General features: G+C 50.1%; 1 protein-coding gene across 2 annotated transcripts; it reads left to right on the forward strand.

Moving 5' to 3' along the window:
- Positions 1–1,964: 1,964 nt before the first annotated feature.
- On the forward strand, positions 1,965–17,839 carry Pcdh12 (protocadherin 12). 2 transcript variants are annotated; one of them, XR_009058324.1, is made up of 5 exons: positions 1,965–5,142; positions 8,809–8,906; positions 11,057–11,220; positions 15,494–15,670; positions 15,857–15,988. XR_009058324.1 is itself a non-coding variant. In XM_057789374.1 (4 exons), the coding sequence occupies exons 1-4, from the start codon at positions 2,266–2,268 to the stop codon at positions 16,264–16,266; spliced, it is 3,549 nt and encodes a 1,182-aa protein (XP_057645357.1). In that variant the 5' UTR covers positions 1,965–2,265; the 3' UTR covers positions 16,267–17,839. The 2 variants fall into 2 exon arrangements, 1 of the variants encoding a protein (XP_057645357.1); XM_057789374.1 differs by lacking the exon at positions 15,494–15,670 and having other exon boundaries at positions 15,857–17,839.
- The last annotated feature ends 429 nt before the right edge of the window (positions 17,840–18,268 follow it).

Raw genomic sequence — 18,268 nt, forward strand, 5'->3', positions numbered from 1 at the left:
GGTCAGACAGTGAGGTCATCATGTAGGCTGTCACCAGAGGACAATGAGCATCCACTGTGTTCCCATGCTCTGAGGGGAACCACATGGCTCCCCTTTTCGTATATGTAGGTTGCACCTTGCCTACCCAGAGCTAAGAGAGACCAGACAGAGGAAGAAAAAAATGAACAAACGAACAGAAGCAGAAAGGTAAATGCATGACTGACTCCTCATTTGCATCTGAACCATTAAATCTGCAAGATGAGAAAGAGAAAATGGCCGTCCCTACCTGCTGAATGCTTCCTGCCAGGCCCCACACTCAGGCCTCCATGGGTGTCACTTTTCCATCCTTACTATAAACTTTTAAGAAAGATGGCAGTCACACTCTCAGAGAAGGAAGCTAAGGCTCAGCGACCTAATTATTTGTGCTCTAAGTCTGCGAGGGTCTGGCCGTCCCCAAAGTTGTGCCCTAGGAAATGGCCCTACAGACTTAGGACCCCCGCCAAGGCTTAGTGGGCTCAGTGAGATGGTTGAGCAACCTCCAGAAGTGAATGCAGGATAGAAGGAGAGAAAGGGCCGAGGGAAGGGGAGAAAATGCACATGGCTAACCCTCAGCCACCCCAAGATTGACTGCCATGGATTTCCATGCCAACACGCCCTGAGTGGTATCACTGTGTCCAAATGGAGCATCTCTGGCCCCAAGGACTCAGCAGTAGACACCCATCTCTGGGAAGTTGACCTTAATTTCCACCATTTCAAATGCTTTACGGACCTCCAGAATAAACCTACATAAGGCTGAGGCATAAGGCTGAAAGGATATTGGAGGCAACAGAAGGGGGAAAACAGAAGCCACAAGGCCACACAGGCAGCCTGCCCACTCCTCTGCCTTCCTGCACCTCGCCTAAGTGAGAAGAGGAGGGGAGCGAGGGCTCACCTTCAAACCAGGGCTGGGAGTGGAGGCAGGGTGGCTTTTCACAGGACTCTCATAAACAAAAGTGTGCTGAGAAGAATGGGAGGAAGCGAGGGAAAGACGGATGAAAGAGAGAGGAAGGTGTGGGAGAAGGAAGCGTGAAAAGTTTGAGACAGAGGAAGGGAGGCTGGGGGTTCCCCAGACAGGGACTCAAGTCGGACCAGATGTAGAGAACAATGGATCCCAAGGATCTCAGGAAGGGGACGGGGGAAGGGAGCCTTGCGATCAGATCAGACAGGTCCTTCCTTCATTACAGCTTCTGGTAGAGCCACCGGCACCTTCAGGGGTCAGTGTGAGCCATGGCCAATGTGAGAGCAGCTGCCGCTGGTGGAATGAGCTATATCTACAATACCCTTACCCAAACAACATGGCTGTTTGTGATTTGAGGCCAGGACCAGGCCAAGGGATTTTGCTTATCATCTCATTCAAGCCTCACAGGTTCCTGCAGGGAGGTCAATTATTTTCCTCCACACCCCACCGTGAAGAACAGGGGCTCAGGGAGGTTAAGTCAGAAGACCCAGCTAAGAAGCAGCAAAGTCAGCATTTGAACCCATGCCACTTTAGCTCCTGCGACTTTTCTACTAATAATAGCTGCTTCTCAGAGAGACAAGCCCGAGGGCAAAGTTGAGGCGGAGAGTCCAAGGAGCAGCAGAAGGTAGAAGAATGGGGGAAGAAGGCAAGGGGGGAAAAGGGAGATGAGGAAGAGAGATGGGGAGCCTGAAGTGCCCTAGAGGGACATCAGCATAGGTCGAGTTCTTTGCTCGCCTGGCTACACAGTGGCTCCATGTCCCTCATTGGCTGCCTTGCTGGTGGACAGCACCTTCCCATTCAGCCAGTCCCAGGAGCCCTGGCCTCATCCTCTTCAGCGACAGGCCTCTCAGCCCCACAGGAAATGCTCCTTCTCTAATTGCCATTGAAAGTCACAGCCCTCCCTTTTCCTGTAGGTGGGGTTTCCATAGGAAAAAGCTGCTTCTCTGCTTCCCCAGCCTAGTGACTGTTTGGAAGTTAGATCCCTACATCCCGCTTTCCTAGGTCAAGTCTCAGACCGGTTCCTGCCCATCACTGCTGAGTGAACCAGCGGGCGCTGCTGGAGAGCAGGGATCTCCTCTAGCAATTCATCCGTCTGGGGACCGCTCGGATCACTTTTCACAGAGATGGCCTTGCTTGGGAATCCTGCTTCTTCCAGTATCTTCTAATTATGGGACAAAGTTGTACCAGCAGATCTGAGACAGGAGATCCAGGCTGATCGAGCCATCCAGGAACGTGTCCTGCCTTTGAAGACCTCCAGCCGGTCGAGTCCAGCCCTCCCTGCGGTGAGCATGATGTTGCTTCTGCCATTCCTGCTAGGGCTCCTGGGGCCAGGCAGCTTCTTATTCCTTTCAGGGGGTTGTCAGGAGGTGGCCACTTTCATGGTGAAATTCCAAGTGACAGAGGAAGTGCCGTCTGGCACAGTGATAGGGAAACTGTCCCAAGAACCGGGAGTGGAGGAGAGGCGTGGGAAGGCAGGAGATGCTTTCCAGATCCTGCAGCTGCCTCAGGCACTGCCGATTCAGATGAACTCTGAGGACGGCCTGCTTAGCACTTCCAGGAGGCTGGATCGGGAGCAGCTATGCCAGCAGCAAGATCCCTGCCTGGTGTCCTTTGATGTGCTGGCCACGGGAGCTTCAGCTCTAATTCATGTGGAGATTCAGGTCCTGGACATCAATGACCACCAGCCAGAGTTTCCCAAGGGTGAACAGGAGCTGGAAATCTCCGAGAGTGCCTCTCTGTACACACGAATCCCCTTGGACAGAGCTCTTGACCAAGACACTGGTCCTAACAGCTTGTACTCCTACTCCCTGTCTCCCAGTGAACACTTTGCCCTGGATGTTATCGTGGGGCCCGATGAGACCAAACATGCAGAACTTGTGGTGGTGAAGGAGTTGGACAGGGAAGTCCACTCATTTTTTGATCTGGTGCTGACTGCCTATGACAATGGGAATCCCCCTCAGACAGGCACCAGCATGGTCAAGGTCAATGTCCTGGACTCCAATGACAATAGTCCTGTGTTTGCTGAGAGTTCACTGGCCCTAGACATCCCAGAAGACACTGCCCCTGGCACTCTTCTCATAAACCTGACTGCTACAGACCCAGACCAAGGACCCAACGGGGAGGTAGAATTCTTCTTTGGCAAGCATGTGTCCCCAGAGGTGATGAATACCTTTGGTGTAGATTCCAAGACAGGCCAGATCATTCTGCGCCAAAGCCTAGACTATGAGAGGAATCCCGCCTATGAGGTGGATGTCCAGGCAAGGGACCTGGGTCCCAATTCCATCCCAGGCCATTGCAAAGTTCTCATCAAAGTTCTGGACGTCAACGACAATGCTCCGAGCATCCACATCACATGGGCCTCCCAGACATCGCTGGTATCAGAAGATCTTCCCAGGGACAGTTTCATTGCTCTTGTCAGTGCAAAAGACTTGGACTCAGGGAACAATGGTCTGGTCCACTGTTGGCTGAATCAAGAGCTGGGCCATTTCAGGCTGAAAAGAACTAACGGCAACACATACATGCTGCTCACCAATACCACACTGGACAGAGAGCTGTGGTCCACATACACTCTCACTGTGTTCGCCCAAGACCAAGGACCCCGGCCCTTATCAGCTGAGATGGAGCTGCGAATTCAGGTCGGTGATGTCAATGATAATGCCCCCGTGTTCGAGAAGAGCCGGTATGAGGTCTCCACTTGGGAAAACAACCCACCTTTTCTTCATCTCATCACTGTCAAAGCTCACGATGCCGACTTGGGCATTAATGGAAAAGTGTCATACCGTATCAAGGACTCCCCCGTGTCTCACCTAGTAGCTATTGACTCTGAGACAGGAGAAGTCACTGCTCAGAAGTCACTGGACTACGAGCAGATGGTGGGCTTTGAGTTCCAGGTGATAGCAGAGGACAGAGGGCAACCCCAGCTTGCATCCAGCATCACTGTGTGGGTTAGCCTCTTGGATGCCAATGATAACGCCCCAGAAGTGATTCATCCTGTGCTCAGTGAAGGCAAAGCCACCCTTTCAGTGCTTGTAAATGCCTCCACGGGGCACCTTCTGTTGCCCATTGAGAATCCCAATGGCTTGGAGCCAGCAGTTACTGGTACACCAGTGGCTACTCACAGTCCCTGGTCTTATCTTTTGGCCACGATTGTGGCAAGAGATGCAGACTCGGGGGCCAATGGGGAGCTCCTCTACAGCATTCGAAGTGGGAATGATGCTCATCTTTTTGTCCTCAGCCCCTCCTTGGGGCAGCTATTGATTAATGTCACCAATGCCAGCAGCCTCATTGGGAGTCAGTGGGATCTGGGGATAGTAGTAGAGGACCAGGGCAGCCCCTCCTTGCAGACTCAAGCTCTGTTGAGGGTTGTGTTTGTCACCAGCGTGGACCACCTAAGGGACTCTGCTCATGAGCCTGGGGTCCTGAGCACACCAGTGCTGGCAATGATCTGCCTGGCTGTGCTGCTGGCCATCTTTGGGCTGATCTTGGCTCTGTCCATGTCCATCTGCCGGATGGAGAAAAAGGATAATAGGGCCTACAACTGTCGCGAAGCTGAGTCCACGTACCGCCACCAGCCCAAGAGGCCCCAGAAACACATTCAGAAGGCGGATATTCACCTGGTGCCCATGCTCAGGGCCCAGGAAGATGAGGCTGATGATGTTAAATCATCCCATAAAGATACCAGTAAGGAGGCATTGATGGAGACAGGCTGGGACTCCTGCCTGCAGGCCCCCTTCCACCTCACACCAACCTTATACAGGACCCTGCGTAACCAAGGCAACCAGGGATCACTGGCAGAGAGCCAGGAGGTACTGCAGGACACCTACAACTTTCTTTTCAACCATCCCAGGCAGAGGAACGCCTCCAGAGAGAACCTATGCCTTCCTGAGTCCCCACCTGCCCTGGGCCAGCCACACTCAAGGCCTCTGCAGCTGCCTGGCAGCCCCATAGCGAGACTGGCTGGAGACCAGGGCAGTAAGGAGGCTCCACAGAGCCCGCCAGCCTCCTCTGCAACCCTGAGACGGCAGCGGAATCTCAACGGCAAAGTGTCTCCTGAAGGACAGCCTGGTCCTCACCAGATTCTGAGGAGCCTGGTCCGGCTGTCTGTGGCTGCTTTCGCGGAACGGAACCCCGTGGAGGAGCTCGCTGGGGATTCTCCACCTGTGCAGGTACCTCTGGCATGGGCAGCTCTTTTTCTGGTCACTGCCCCCCACCCCAGAACACCACCAAGAGCAATAGACACCCTCTTTTCCCGTATTCACCCTTAAACTCACCCAGCATATTGTGATGTAGAACTTAAGGGGCTGGGTCAACGGATCTTAGCTGTGTGGTCCTGGGCGTGTTTCTGAGCCTCAGTTTCCTTGATGGTGAACTGGGAATGACAGTGAGAAGTGTGTGTGTGCCCTACAGAGTTGTCCTGAGGACCAGATCAGTTAATTCCTGTAGAGTACATATGCATGCCTGGCACAGGTGGACACACAGCAAACACAGCAAAGGTAGTGATTAGAAATAAGAACTTTGGAGTAAGGTGACCTGGATTCAAATCCTGGCTCTACCTTTTTCCACCTGTGTCTCATAGAGAAGTTACTCAGCTTAGAGTTAGAGGAATCCACTTTGGCAGCATGCTCCCTGCAAGACTGCAGGAAAACAAAATGAATCGATCCCTGGCAGCCATGCCTGGACAGCAGTGTCTGCCTGGACTGAAGTGTCTGCTCAGCAAATGGTTACTATCCCCTCCACAAAGCACGCCCCCATGCCTGCTCTCAACCTGCTCATCGTGTCTAGACAAACAGTCAGGCCTGGGTAACACTCCCTCAGGGGACTTGCTTGAGACCCCAGAGTGTACCAGCTGGGGAGACAGGGAAGCAACTGTCTAGTGAGGCAAATCCCAGTTCAAACACAACAGCTCAGAACTGGAGAGTGTAGGGAATGACCTTTAACTGTGAAGTCTCATTTTCTTCATCTACAAAATGGGAATTCCGAAGTCAAGCTGTCTTGGTCTCTGCTGCCCTGGGGGGAGGATTAATGGGATGATGAGGGGCCCTCTGTTTCATGCCTCGGGGGTCTTCTCAGGGATGGAGCTTACCATATCCCTAACTGCTTCTCGGACGTCTGGAGAGCTTTCGCTGTGCAAGGCTGAGCATCAGAGACATATTTTTGTTGGGCTCAGGTTTCTCATGGAGCAGGGACACAGCTTCTTTTCCAACCCTTTCCTAGGAAGCCACTTGGAGGTAGTTTAGCTTTTCTCTTGGGCACCTCACCCTGGGGCTCCCTGCAAACCCAGAGGGGACTACAGCCAAGGAATTCACTCTTCCACCCATCCACCAGAGGCTTTCAGGATGAACTCTCTTTTTGTTTTTTGTTTTTTTTTTGGTTTGGTTTGGTTTTGGTTTTCCCAGACAGTGTTTCTCTCTGTAGCTTTGGAGCCTATTCGGGAACTCGCCCTGTAGACCAGGCTGGCCTCGAACTCACTAGAGCTGGGATTTGCCTGCTTCTGCCTCCCTAGTGCTGGGATCACAGGCATGCACCACCTGCCTGGTTTAGGATGAACTCTTATGCCATGCACTGGACTTGACAGTAGAGAGCAGACAGACACTCTGCACAACACACTGAAGTGATGGGAAGAAAGGCACCCCTTTGAAATCAACTGGGGGTCAAGAGTAAGATGCCCAACACCCAGGTCTCTTTGACAGTTCAGCCACACAATAAAGTCAGACCTGAGTTTAAGTTCCAGGCCTTGTCGCTGCAAGGACTGTGTGCCTCAGGTTGCATAGCTACAAAATGCATGGGTTGGTATCACCTTCCTGCAGCTGTTGCATGGCACAGATGAGATTAGTTGTCACCAGGTAACTATTGAGTGCTACCTGGGGCTCTATCAACACGTGATTCACACAGCTCAGTTCATTTAAATGCCACAACACCCACCACCATGTGACCTCGGTCTCATTATTATTCCCCTACCGCTGAGGGAACTGAGACTCAGGACCCAGAAGCGATTTCTAGGGCCAGGAAGATGGGAGGTAAGGCGGGAACAGAGTTAGTGTGAGCCTGAATCCAACCCCAGAGTCTGGGTTCCAACTGTGAAGTGACTCCGAATGCCAGGATGTGACACTGGGCTTGGCCTTCAAATTGTATTTACCTAGTGTCGCTTGGGTAAAGATTTTCAGGTGCCTGTCTTCTAAGGGCTTTTGGGCTGGGTAAGGAGGCAGAATCTACCTGAGGCAGGCTCAGGGACCCTGACTCTCCAAGTCATCATGCCGCCCTAGTGCTGGCCACCATGAAGCAGCATTTTTAGAGGTAACACTCCTGAGTCTTAGTATCACCGATCTAATTAACCCTGACAATGCTGTGGAGAATTCAAAGCCGCTTCAGAGACAAAAGGTGATGAAGCTGAGGTCTCCGTGGTTCTCAAAATCTGCCTGAAAGGTCACAAGCTGGCAACCAAGAAGAACCGAGTCTGTGAAGACTAAGGCTGCTTCCTCTTCCTCCGGGACCTTGGGGTGCAGGACTAACTTCTAGTCAGTCCCTTTTCTCCCATCTACCTGAAGTCCTGCCATTTTTCTAGTCTTTGAGAACTCTTAGCAGAAGCTGTCTTCTCTTAACGGCCAAGACCTTCCGGCCTCTGGCGGAATTCCTGTGGAGCCTTCGGTCTCAGCAGGAGTTCCTGGCACACAGTCAGAATTCAAGAAAACATTTGTTGAATTGCCTGAAAGTCAGGTTTGGTGGCTCACGCCTATAGTTCCAGCCTCTTGGGAGGCTAAGACAGGAGTTCCAGGGCAGCCTGCACAGCATAGTAAGATCCTGTCTCAAAAGACAAAAAAGTAAACGGATAATTGTGACCCTGGTGAAGTCTTTGTCCCCTTCTTCCTTGCCTTCCTTATAAATCATGAGCTTCCAAAGACCACATGGGGTCCCTATCTCATTCTTACAAGTCCCACAGAAACACTAGCCTGGAACAAAGACATGCTTTTTTTTTTTTTAAATATTTATTTATTTATTTATTTATTTATTTATTTATTTATTTATTATGTATACAATATTCTGTCTGTGTATATGCCCGACCCCATTACAGATGGTTGTGAGCCACCATGTGGTTGCTGGGAATTGAACTCAGGACCTTTGGAAGAGCAGGCAATGCTCTTAACCTCTGAGCCATCTCTCCAGCCCAAAGACATGCTTTTAAATACATGTCCATTGCCGGGTGGTGGTGGCACATGCAGAAGCAGGCGGATCTCTGTGAGTTCGTAGCCAGCTTGGTCTACAGAGCCAGTTCCAGGGCAGCTAGGGCTGTTACACAGAGAAACCCTATCTTGAAAAACCAACCAACCAACAAAAAACCATGTCCATCGACAGGGTGAATAAGTGAATTGGTTAAATGACACCATTTCTGCCCTGTACCAGGCAGCCTTGCTATCCCCCACACACACACACACCTCCACAAGTTCAAGCCAGAACGTTTGAACACTGTGCAAAGGGAAAAATAACTCTTGAAGACAGTCCTTACCAAAGTAACTACTGTACCCTCTGGCAATGCCTTTTCCATTCAAGCCCACTCCAGGGAGCAAGCTAATGGGGATGGTTCCAAGGGTCTCCATAGGATCTCCTTCAGCTGCCCAGGGCCTGCAGGGACACAGCAAAGCTGGGAAGCACCCTCCCCCAGGTCCCTGCCTCAGCCGCACAGGTCCATTCCCCCAACCCCCTATCTGATCGCAGAAGCATCTGAAGCCAGAGGAAAAACTATAAAAAGAAAGCAGCAGCATTTGAGGGAAACATCCGGCGAGGAAGCGTGCTCGGTCGGAATTGTGTGGAGTCAACAGATTTTTCCTGTCTTGTAGCAAATCTCCCAGCTGCTGTCCTTGCTGCATCAGGGCCAATTCCAGCCCAAACCAAACCACCGAGGAAATAAATACTTGGCCAAGCCCGGCGGCAGCAGGTAAGCAGCGGGTAGCACCCACAGCATGGTCTCCTCCGGGCCCCTAGGTCACCCTCGCCAACAGTCTTGGCGAGTGTGGAAGGATGGGCACCCTCTGAACCCAGCCCAGGGGGTACATGCAGCAGACAGCACCCATCCCCCCACTCCGGAGGCTCCATCCTGGGGCCACTGTATTTATGATATTTACAGGTCCCCTTGTCACTAAGGAAATTACTTCACCTCTTAGCTCTGACTGTCTCCCCTGCTTACTTGATCGGTTTGAAATCTGTAACTTTCACCGTTCCTTCTCTTGGCCTACAAACAAGCTATATAAGGATGTCAGTGCGAGGGTGTGCTCCTGCGGGCAGTCCTGGAAGCGAGGAGCCCTCCAGAGGATAGCAATGGATGGAGAAACAGCTTTTCCCTTCTGCAGGCTCAACATTTGAGTCTGTGGGAATCAACTGCCAACAGACCAATGAACAAGAGAAAAGCCGTAGGAAATGTAAAAAATTCTTTTACATTTCTTTATTTTGCATATGAGTCAGGGGATGTGTGTATGGGGGGAAGGACAGAGGACAGCAGAGGGTGTCTGTTCTCTCTTTTCCATCACACAGGGATTGAACTCGGGGCATGAGGGTTTGGTGGCAAATGCCCTTAGCCACTGAGGTGCCTATCTCACAGACCCCATTACAATTTTTTAAATCGTTGTTTTATGTGATACAGAAGAAGCCTTTAGATTGAAGATTCAAAGACACATTTTTTAAGATTGGGTTTAGTGTTTCAGGGATACCTGTGAAAATATAATTGGATAAAAATGGTATGAGCAAATTGAAATTTAGACTCAGCCAGGCCTATCTGTATGGCTTTCTTGGCTGCTCTACCCAGCATTCCTTGCTTCCAGGTATGGGCTAGGAGCTTTTCCGGAACAAGGAACTCACAACCTGCCATCAAGCTAGGCAAGTCAGAGTATTTCCTTATTGCCAGCTCTTACACAGAAAGTAAGGGGGGAATTCAAGTGTGTTTTTAGGCTTTAGGGTTGGCTTTGGGAAAAGTTCTAGTTTCTATGACCTTCTTTGGGAAAGGAATTCTAGATGGCTATCCGTTCGCCTGGGGGTGGGAGCTCTGGGATAGGAGGTCAGAGGCACAGCTCTAAAGGCTTTCACATTTGGACATGATTTCCTGAGCCCTAAGAGTGCTCACATTCCAGAGTCATGGGTCTAGATTGGAATTCTTGCTTAATTAATTAGCCCGAGGCGTCCTTAGGCAAGCTGCTGCAAACTTCTGGGTGGCAGAATGGGAACAGCTCTCATGGACAGGCACCAATGAGTGAGTCCTATACCTTGCATAGCATGAGGCCTGACTTAGGGGAGTTGTCACCCCGTTACCCCCAGTTTGCTACCTTCTGGATGATCTCTTAATAGCAGCAGGAATGGTCACCGTGGGGAATGAGGACATAAAAATCACATAGGAATCATGGGAGACTTTTCACCTGTAGGGATGGGCTTTGTCCTGAGTGACTGTCAGAGGCCTTGAGGGTCAGTGAGACACAGGGTCCTCAGCTTAAGCCAGGAAGCTGGGGTGCAGGTGTAGATGTGAGTAAAGGTTGCCCCATCCAGATGCGTCCCCCACAGACCTGTTCCTTTGCTCTGGGAGGTGACTTCAGTAGGAAGGAAACCACAGTCATGATTCCATAGTGTTCGTCAAACGCCCAGTGTGTGCTAGGCCATGTTCTGCACATTTGACAAGAGAACAAGGCGTAAGGAAGGTAAAACCCACCCTGCCTGGCTGGTACTGGGTAGATGACCACGTCAACTGAAGTTTACTAAATGCCATACTCCCTGGAGGCGTGAAGGGGGACCATGGAGGGCAACACTACCAATGACTCCATTTCTCCCGTGCGCACCTACTGTTTAGACCGCGGCAGGGCTCTGTGCTAAACCTTTTCCCTACGAAGTCTCATTTACAAACCCCACGAGGGTGACACTTATTACTCCCATTTCACAGGAGAGGAGCAGTCAGCAGGAAGGCTGGGAATATAGGACCCCGTGTACCCTGACCCTGTAAGCCAGGCTATGCATCAGTTCCCTGTATAGATGGCAAATAATACAGATGACGTGAACAGACAGTTATGTGAAAATTCCTCACTTGGACCCTGGTTGGCCTCTCCACAGGGCTCCCATCCCAGACACAGATGGCTCAGATGGCCCAGGTGTCAGGCCTAGTGGCCAAGCAGAGCCTGACCTGGAAGAGGGCCCCCTGGGCCCAGAGGAGGAGAACCTTTCTGTGAAGCAACTTCTGGAAGAAGAGCTATCGAGCCTGCTGGACCCCCATACAGGTAGGGATGCCCTGAGGTTACCCCTGTGCTGTCTCTGTGCCCATCATCCGCCCGTGCACCCAGGCTCCAGAGTTGTCCAATCCGCTGTGCAGAGGGTTGTACCCAGAATTTTATTTCCCTTGCAGTCTCGGAAAGTGGTTATCTATCTGTTTGTTTATTTAGTTCTGGAGGTGGGTTTGGTTGTTTATGGCAGGGTTCGACTCTGTCAATATGTAGCCGAGGCTGACTATGGAATCCTCCTTCCCAACTTCCCAAGTGCTGGGATTATAGGCATGAGCCCATGTCCAGTTTTCCTTTATTTAATTGACCAGGTTCTACTTTTTTATTGTTTATTTTCTTTAATTATTATATGTGCATTGGTGTTTTGCCTGTACTTTATCTGTGGGAGGGTGTTGAATCCCCTGTGACTGGATTTACAGACAGTGCTGAGACAGTGCTGAGCTGCTCTGTGGGTGCTGGGAATTGAACCTGGGTTCTCTGGAAGAGCAACCAGTGTTTTTAACCACTGAGCCATCTCTCCAGACCCCAGGGCCTACTTTTTAAAAATCATCATTAAGAATAACAAACAGGGGGGCTGGAGAGATTGCTCAGTGGTTAAGAGCATTGCCTGCTCTTCCATAGGTCCTGAGTTCAATTCCCAGCAACCACATGGTGGCTCACAACCCTCTGTAATGAGGTCTGGTGCCCTCTTCTGGCCTGCAGACATACACACAGACAGAATATTGTACACATAATAAATAAATAAATAAATAAATAAATAAATAAATAAATAAATAAATAACAGGGCTGGAGAGACGACTCAGTGGTTAAGAGCACTGACTGCTCTTCCAAAGGTCCTGGATTCAGTTCCTAGCACCCATATGGCAGCTCACAACTGTCTGTAACTCTAGATTCAGGGAATCCAACACCCTCTTCTGAACTTCACAGGCAATGGGTACACACATACACAGACAGATAGGCAGGCAAAACACTCATATGCATAACATGGAATAAATAAATCTTAAAAAAAGAAAAGAAAGAGAATAACACAAGATCAGTGCTGAGTAAACAACTTCCTAGGTCCTGGTCTGTGTGTCGAGCACCAGGAAAGCCAACACGTCGTCCTCTGGAGTAGGTAAGACCAAATGTACAGGTGAACCCAGGCTCAGGAAGTAAGCTGTCCTGCGCAGAGTCTCCTCCATGCTGGCTGGGAGCCCAAACCTGTGTGCTGTGTGCAGTATGAACTCAACGGTACCACTGCATTTGGCATATTTAAATAACTTTTCACCCCAGAAAAGGGACAACTCCTTTATGTGCTAATTGAAGATTAAGAGATTCTTTGTTTTTTCAAAAAAAAAAAAAAAAAAAAAACAACATTGGTTTTGGGTTGGAATGTAGCTCAGTTGATAGAGTATTTGCCTGCTCCTGGGTTCATTCCCAAACAGTGCATTAAATGGGCCTGTTGGTACAGACCTTTAATCCCAGTACTCAGGAAGTGGAAGCCAGAGGGTCAGAGACTCAAGGTCATCTTTGATGAATTCTGGACTAGTCTGGGCTACATAAGAGCCTATAAAACAATGAACAAAGAAGAGGAGGAGGAGGGGAAAAGGAGGAAGAAGGGAAGGAAAGGAAAACAATTAGCTTTAACTATAAACATAATACGAATTTTAATGCGAGACTCCGCCAGCCAAGTGCCTTCTGTGGGAACTAGTCCACCTCCTTCAGGTGACATGGCACACCGTACCCCTGACCATCCCACCTTCTGTTTCTGGAGTTAATTTATTTCCCACATGTTCTGTCTGGCTGCAAGGCATGGCAGGTTTTACCCTTTCTGGGGCTAAGAACCATAACTAGCAGCGAAAGAGCTTTTTAAAGGCATGTCACCTATTGTAAGTTTCTCTGGAGAAAATATGAAGAGAAAGGGGCTATTCATTATCCCTGTTTCATAAAGGGAAAAAAAGCCGAGGGTCAAAAGTGTTTAATAATTTGCCTGGGGTCACGCAGTTAATTGCTATTAATATAGGCAATATGACTCTAAATTCTAGAGCTGTGCCGCTCAATATGGTGGCCACTGGCCACATATGGCTATTTAAGTTTAAATGAAGTGAAATGAAATAAAATGAAATATTGAGTCCTTAGTCATCCCAGCCACACCTCAAGGGCTCAGTACCTACGTGTGGTTGGTGGCTACAGTTTTGAATTCTGTCATTGGCCAGCTGAGGCTAGAACTTGTGGGCTCAATCCTTGACCTGTCCTGCCTCCCCACAGCCCAGAAAACACTGGGCACTGTGAGTTGGGAAGATGGTGAAACGGGTGGGAAAGAACTGGATGCCCTGGGGCTACTGAGAGCCGTGTTGAGGACTGGGGACTTGGTGATTAGATAAAAAAATCCATCTGGACATGTGATGATGATGACTCAGTGGGTGAAGTATTCACCATAAAAGTTTGAGGGCCTAAGTTTGGATCTCCTAAAACCCACTAATAAAGTCAGGCGTGTTCATCTGCAGTCTCAGTGCTGGGGAGGCAGGGACTGGAGGATCCCTGTGGTTTGTTGACTCGCCAGCCTAGCTGAATTGTGAGCTTCTGGTTCCTGTGAGAGAATCGTCCCACGAAATAGGTTGGAAGTCAGGTATAGCGGCGCACGCCTTTAATCCTAGTACTTGGAAGGCAGAGGCAGGTGGATATCTGTGAGTTTGAGACTAGCTTGGTCTACATAAGGAATTCCAGGCCAACCAGGGCTACAAAGTGAGAACTCACCTCAAAAAAGAACGAAAGGAAATGGAATGAGACATCCGATATTGACTTCCGGTGGCCTACACCCCAGGGGAGGGGATGGCTATTTTATTAGTTTCATGAACTCCCCGAATTCGTAATGAAGGTCACACGGTGAACTCATCATCACTTTCCAGCTGTCCTCATATGCCCCATGACTTCCCATTCTCCTCTGAAGCTGACCATGAACAAGGAAAGGCTGGAGTTCTTATTTCTCAGAGACTCGGGGAAGTAATGTTTACAGTCTCCCAAGGTCAAGGGTCAATCAGCATGTCCATTAATCACATAACAGACATTCACCAAGTCCCAGGCAGGAGGCCAGACCCAGCCTGTACAGTCCAGAACTAGAGACAAGAACCAGGGGATCATTCACTGATCCAAACAAATGATTAGCTGCACACTGGAATGACCTTTTCAAGTTGCAGAAGTAGCATTCTGATAATGTAGAAAATATAAGTAAATAGACAAAGAACAAATCATTTATGCCTAGAGAATTTCAGTTAACACTGTGCCCTATTTCCTTCCAGCATCGTCTTGCACAGATTTAAAACCACTAACCTGAAACAAGCATTAAATACCTGTTAACATTAATACGTGTTCTCTACCCACCCACTCCCCACCCCCCGCCGCGTGTGAGTGTGTGTGTGTGTGTGCGCGAGTGAGTATGTGTGTATGTGTGTATTTCATAAGCAGGAAACTGGATTTCCTTTTTTTTCTCCTGCTTGATCTTTGTCTTTGGGGCTCGAATTCATGTTTGTTTGTTTGGTGTTATTTGAGAAAGAGTCTTATGTAGCCCTAACTGGCCTATTGTTCTGCGCAACCTATTCTATCCTGGAACTCCCAGTAATGCTCCTGCCTCAGCCTGAGTGCTGGGATTTCAGGCACGTGCCACCACATCCAGCTCCTAGGCAGGGTTTTCTGAGAGAAATGAGAAAAGAAGGGTGATGACGGCATGAGAATTCAGGGGACGTTATTTTTAAAAGCCACAAATACCAGGCTGTCGCTGCCACAGCCCCATTCCTTTCTCAGGACAATCTTCAGGCAGACAGCTCCTTCTCAGCTGGATACTAGGCCAGGAAACGGTGTGAGGGGCAGGTGAGATTGCCCTATAGTGACAACGCGGGCCCTGTCAGCTGTGGGAATTCTAGAGGTGCATCTGAGAAGTACCCAGGGGCAAGAAGGCCATGCTTCCTAGAGAGTGAGTAGGGCTGGGGAGTACCAAGGTCTTCAATGTCCTCAGACCTAGGTCCAATCCAGTTTTGGTTTCCTAGAAAACAAGACTTCTTTGAGGGTCAGAATCCTTATCTTTAAAATGGAGATAAGACCCTTGACCTCAAACACCTGAGTAGGTGAAATGAGTTAATTATGCAATTTCTTGGCATATGAGCAGTTAATAAGTGGTTATTATTCTCTCTCTCTCTCTCTCTCTCTCTCTCTCTCTCTCTCTCTCTCTCTCCCTCTCCCTCTCCCTCTCCCTCTCCCTCTCCCTCTCCCTCTTTCTCTTTGCTTGTTTTTGAGATAGGGTCCCTGAAATGGCCTGGAACTTGATGGGCAGATGAGGCTGGCCTCAAATTTGCTGGGACTCTCCAGCCTCAGTTTCCCAAATGTTGGGATACCAGATGTGTTCCTCCATGCCAGGCTCAAACAGGCTAACCCTGTCTATCCTCATGCCTCCTGCAAACTAAGCTCTTCCGGCTTGGTCAGCAGTTTTCCTGCCCAGGGAGCTTGCCCGTCAAGGCCTCTTCCTTCCCGTCCCGCTCCCACCGTCGTGTGTCCCCCACCATTTCCCTTTCCTTCTTTGTCCACTGCTCCTGTCCTGCTTACAGCCCCACCCCGCCCGGCTTCCCTGCATTTGGCCCTCACCGTGTCCCTCCTTCCTCTACAGGTCTGGCCCTGGACAAGCTGAGTCCCCCTGACCCTGCCTGGATGGCGAGACTGTCACTGCCCCTCACTACCAATTACCGAGACAACTTGTCTTCCCCTGACGCCGCAGCTTCAGAGGAACCGAGAACCTTCCAGACATTCGGCAAAACAGCCGGACCGGGACCCGAGCTAAGCCCAACAGGCACGCGCCTGGCCAGCACTTTCGTCTCGGAGATGAACTCGCTGCTGGAGATGTTGTTGGAGCAGCACACGGTGCCAGTTGAGGCCGCGTCTGCGGCTTTGCGGCGGCTCTCTGTGTGCGGCAGGACCCTCAGTCTAGACCTGGCCACCAGTGGGACCTCGGGCTCAGAAGCACAGCTGGGTAGAAAGAAGGCTGCCGAGGGCCGACTTGGCTGTGGCAGGAATCTATGAGCATGCTTGGTGGGGATGCCTTTGGATCCAGGAGCCAGGTCCCCTGGGAGATGTTAGGGTGGTACCCAGGCGTTGAGGATCTCAGGGAATGAACTGGTTTCTAAAATTGTGGAACTCACTGGCCAGAGACACCCTCAACTTTAGGGTAACTGATGCTGTTCCCCACAGAGGAGGACTGACAGGTAACTGGCTAGGGCAGACCTTGTAACAGACCCTGTGGCTGAGCTTTATGGAGAAGAGAAACAGCTTGTTTCTCGCCGACGAGTTTGTTATAAAACACAGAGTTCCTCAGGAGGAAGAGATGCCGGATGTCACAGAGTGCAGCATCATAAGCAAGGGGGGCGGCCTCACTGGATACTGGAGGCAGAGGGCTGGCTCCTGGGGGAGACAGGCAATGCTCTCTGACCTACTAAAAAAAGGAAAAACTGCAGCTCAATCTCCTGTTTGCCAGAGTATCAGAGGGGTGGGGGAGGCTTTTGTCATTTATTCCTGGCATTAAACTCCTGTTGGGTCATGGCGGGAGTGGGTCACACTAGTTCAGTGACAGGTACGCAGATGATGGACATGTGTGTCCTTGACCCCACTCCACTATGTTATCCAACAATAGGCTTCTCGGCCGGAAAATCAGGACTAAGTAAAGCAAGGCTGTAGATGGAGTATTTATATTCCCCACAGTGCTAGGCTGGTGGTATTATTATACCCATTCCACAGATGCAAAGCTTGGAAAAGTTGAGTGTCTTTCCTAGGAGTGAGCAAGGAGTAGAGGCAGAGCCAGGATTTGTGCTCAGGCTGGCCCGACACCAAAGCCCATGCCATCAACCATGGCACTAGACTGCCAACCAAGAATAAGAAAAGGAAAAGTCCCTGAGACGAAGGTTTGCAAATAGAAGGCATTCAGGCCCATAGGACACAGGTTAAAGGGAGTTTGTATCTGCCCAATGTCAGTTCCTTGAGATGCAGAAGTCTTCTTATCTGAGACCCCAGTTGGGGAAGTCTTTCTCCACTGGCAGACTTGGGTCTGGGAATTGAGGCCCCAGAGGATGATATGTGAACTGTATGAAATGGACTATGAAATCCATACTGACAGCAGCCAGCCTCCCAGGGGCGGGAAGAATGAAGAAATAGCTAATACGTTCCCAAGGCTTTTTGTTCCTGGACATTTGTTCCAAGCAGTCACAGCTAGTTTAAGATGGTGGTGGGGGGCTCTCCTGGACACTGAAGGCAGAAAATGGTGTCTGCTTCACTTGCCCTCTTCCGGACCAGCAGGGCTCCCACTGAGGGCTGGTGACGGTCGCATGTACATGCGATGCAGTGATATCAGTGCATCTTACAGATGAGCAGTATAAGAACCGACAAAGTTAAGCATTTCAGAGGCCTGGGTCTCTCATCGCTCACTCCAGGTCAGGGTGATCTTATGAGACCTGTGATCTTCACGCTGGTTCATGGAGCTGCTGGGTTCTAGGTCAGAGAAAGAGCCTGTGGAAACCAGCAAGCGGGAGCTCCAGCTTGTCCAGCCAGGTGCCTGGCACAGTTGACACTAGAGATACTAGCTGAGTGGCCCTATGAATGAATAAATGGGTAAACGCATGCTTCAGACTTTCCTTTTACTTACATTGGTGCTCCAGGTAGGACTTCATTGGAGGGTTGGAATAGTTCTACTATGTAAAAGCCAAGTCTAAAGACTGCAGTATGAAGTAGACCATGCTGATCTCACAAGTTATTGGAGGACTTGCAGGCAGAGGAGAGATGGAGTGGGCAGATGACCTAGGGATGCTGGAACCGTGGCTGAGACTTGATCATTAGAAACACTAAACCAAGCTGGGCAGTGGTGGCGCACGCCTTTAATCCCAGCACTCGGAGGCAGAGGCTGACGGATCTCTGTGGGTTTGAGGCCAGCCTGGTCTACAGAGTGAGTTCCAGAAGAGTCAGAGTTACAAAGAGAAACCCTATCTAGAAAAAAAAAGACTAATTGTATCACTCTAGTCCTAAAGCTCCGGTCCTT

Source organism: Chionomys nivalis, chromosome 14 (assembly GCF_950005125.1).
Source record: "Chionomys nivalis chromosome 14, mChiNiv1.1, whole genome shotgun sequence".
NCBI lineage: Eukaryota > Metazoa > Chordata > Mammalia > Rodentia > Cricetidae > Chionomys > Chionomys nivalis.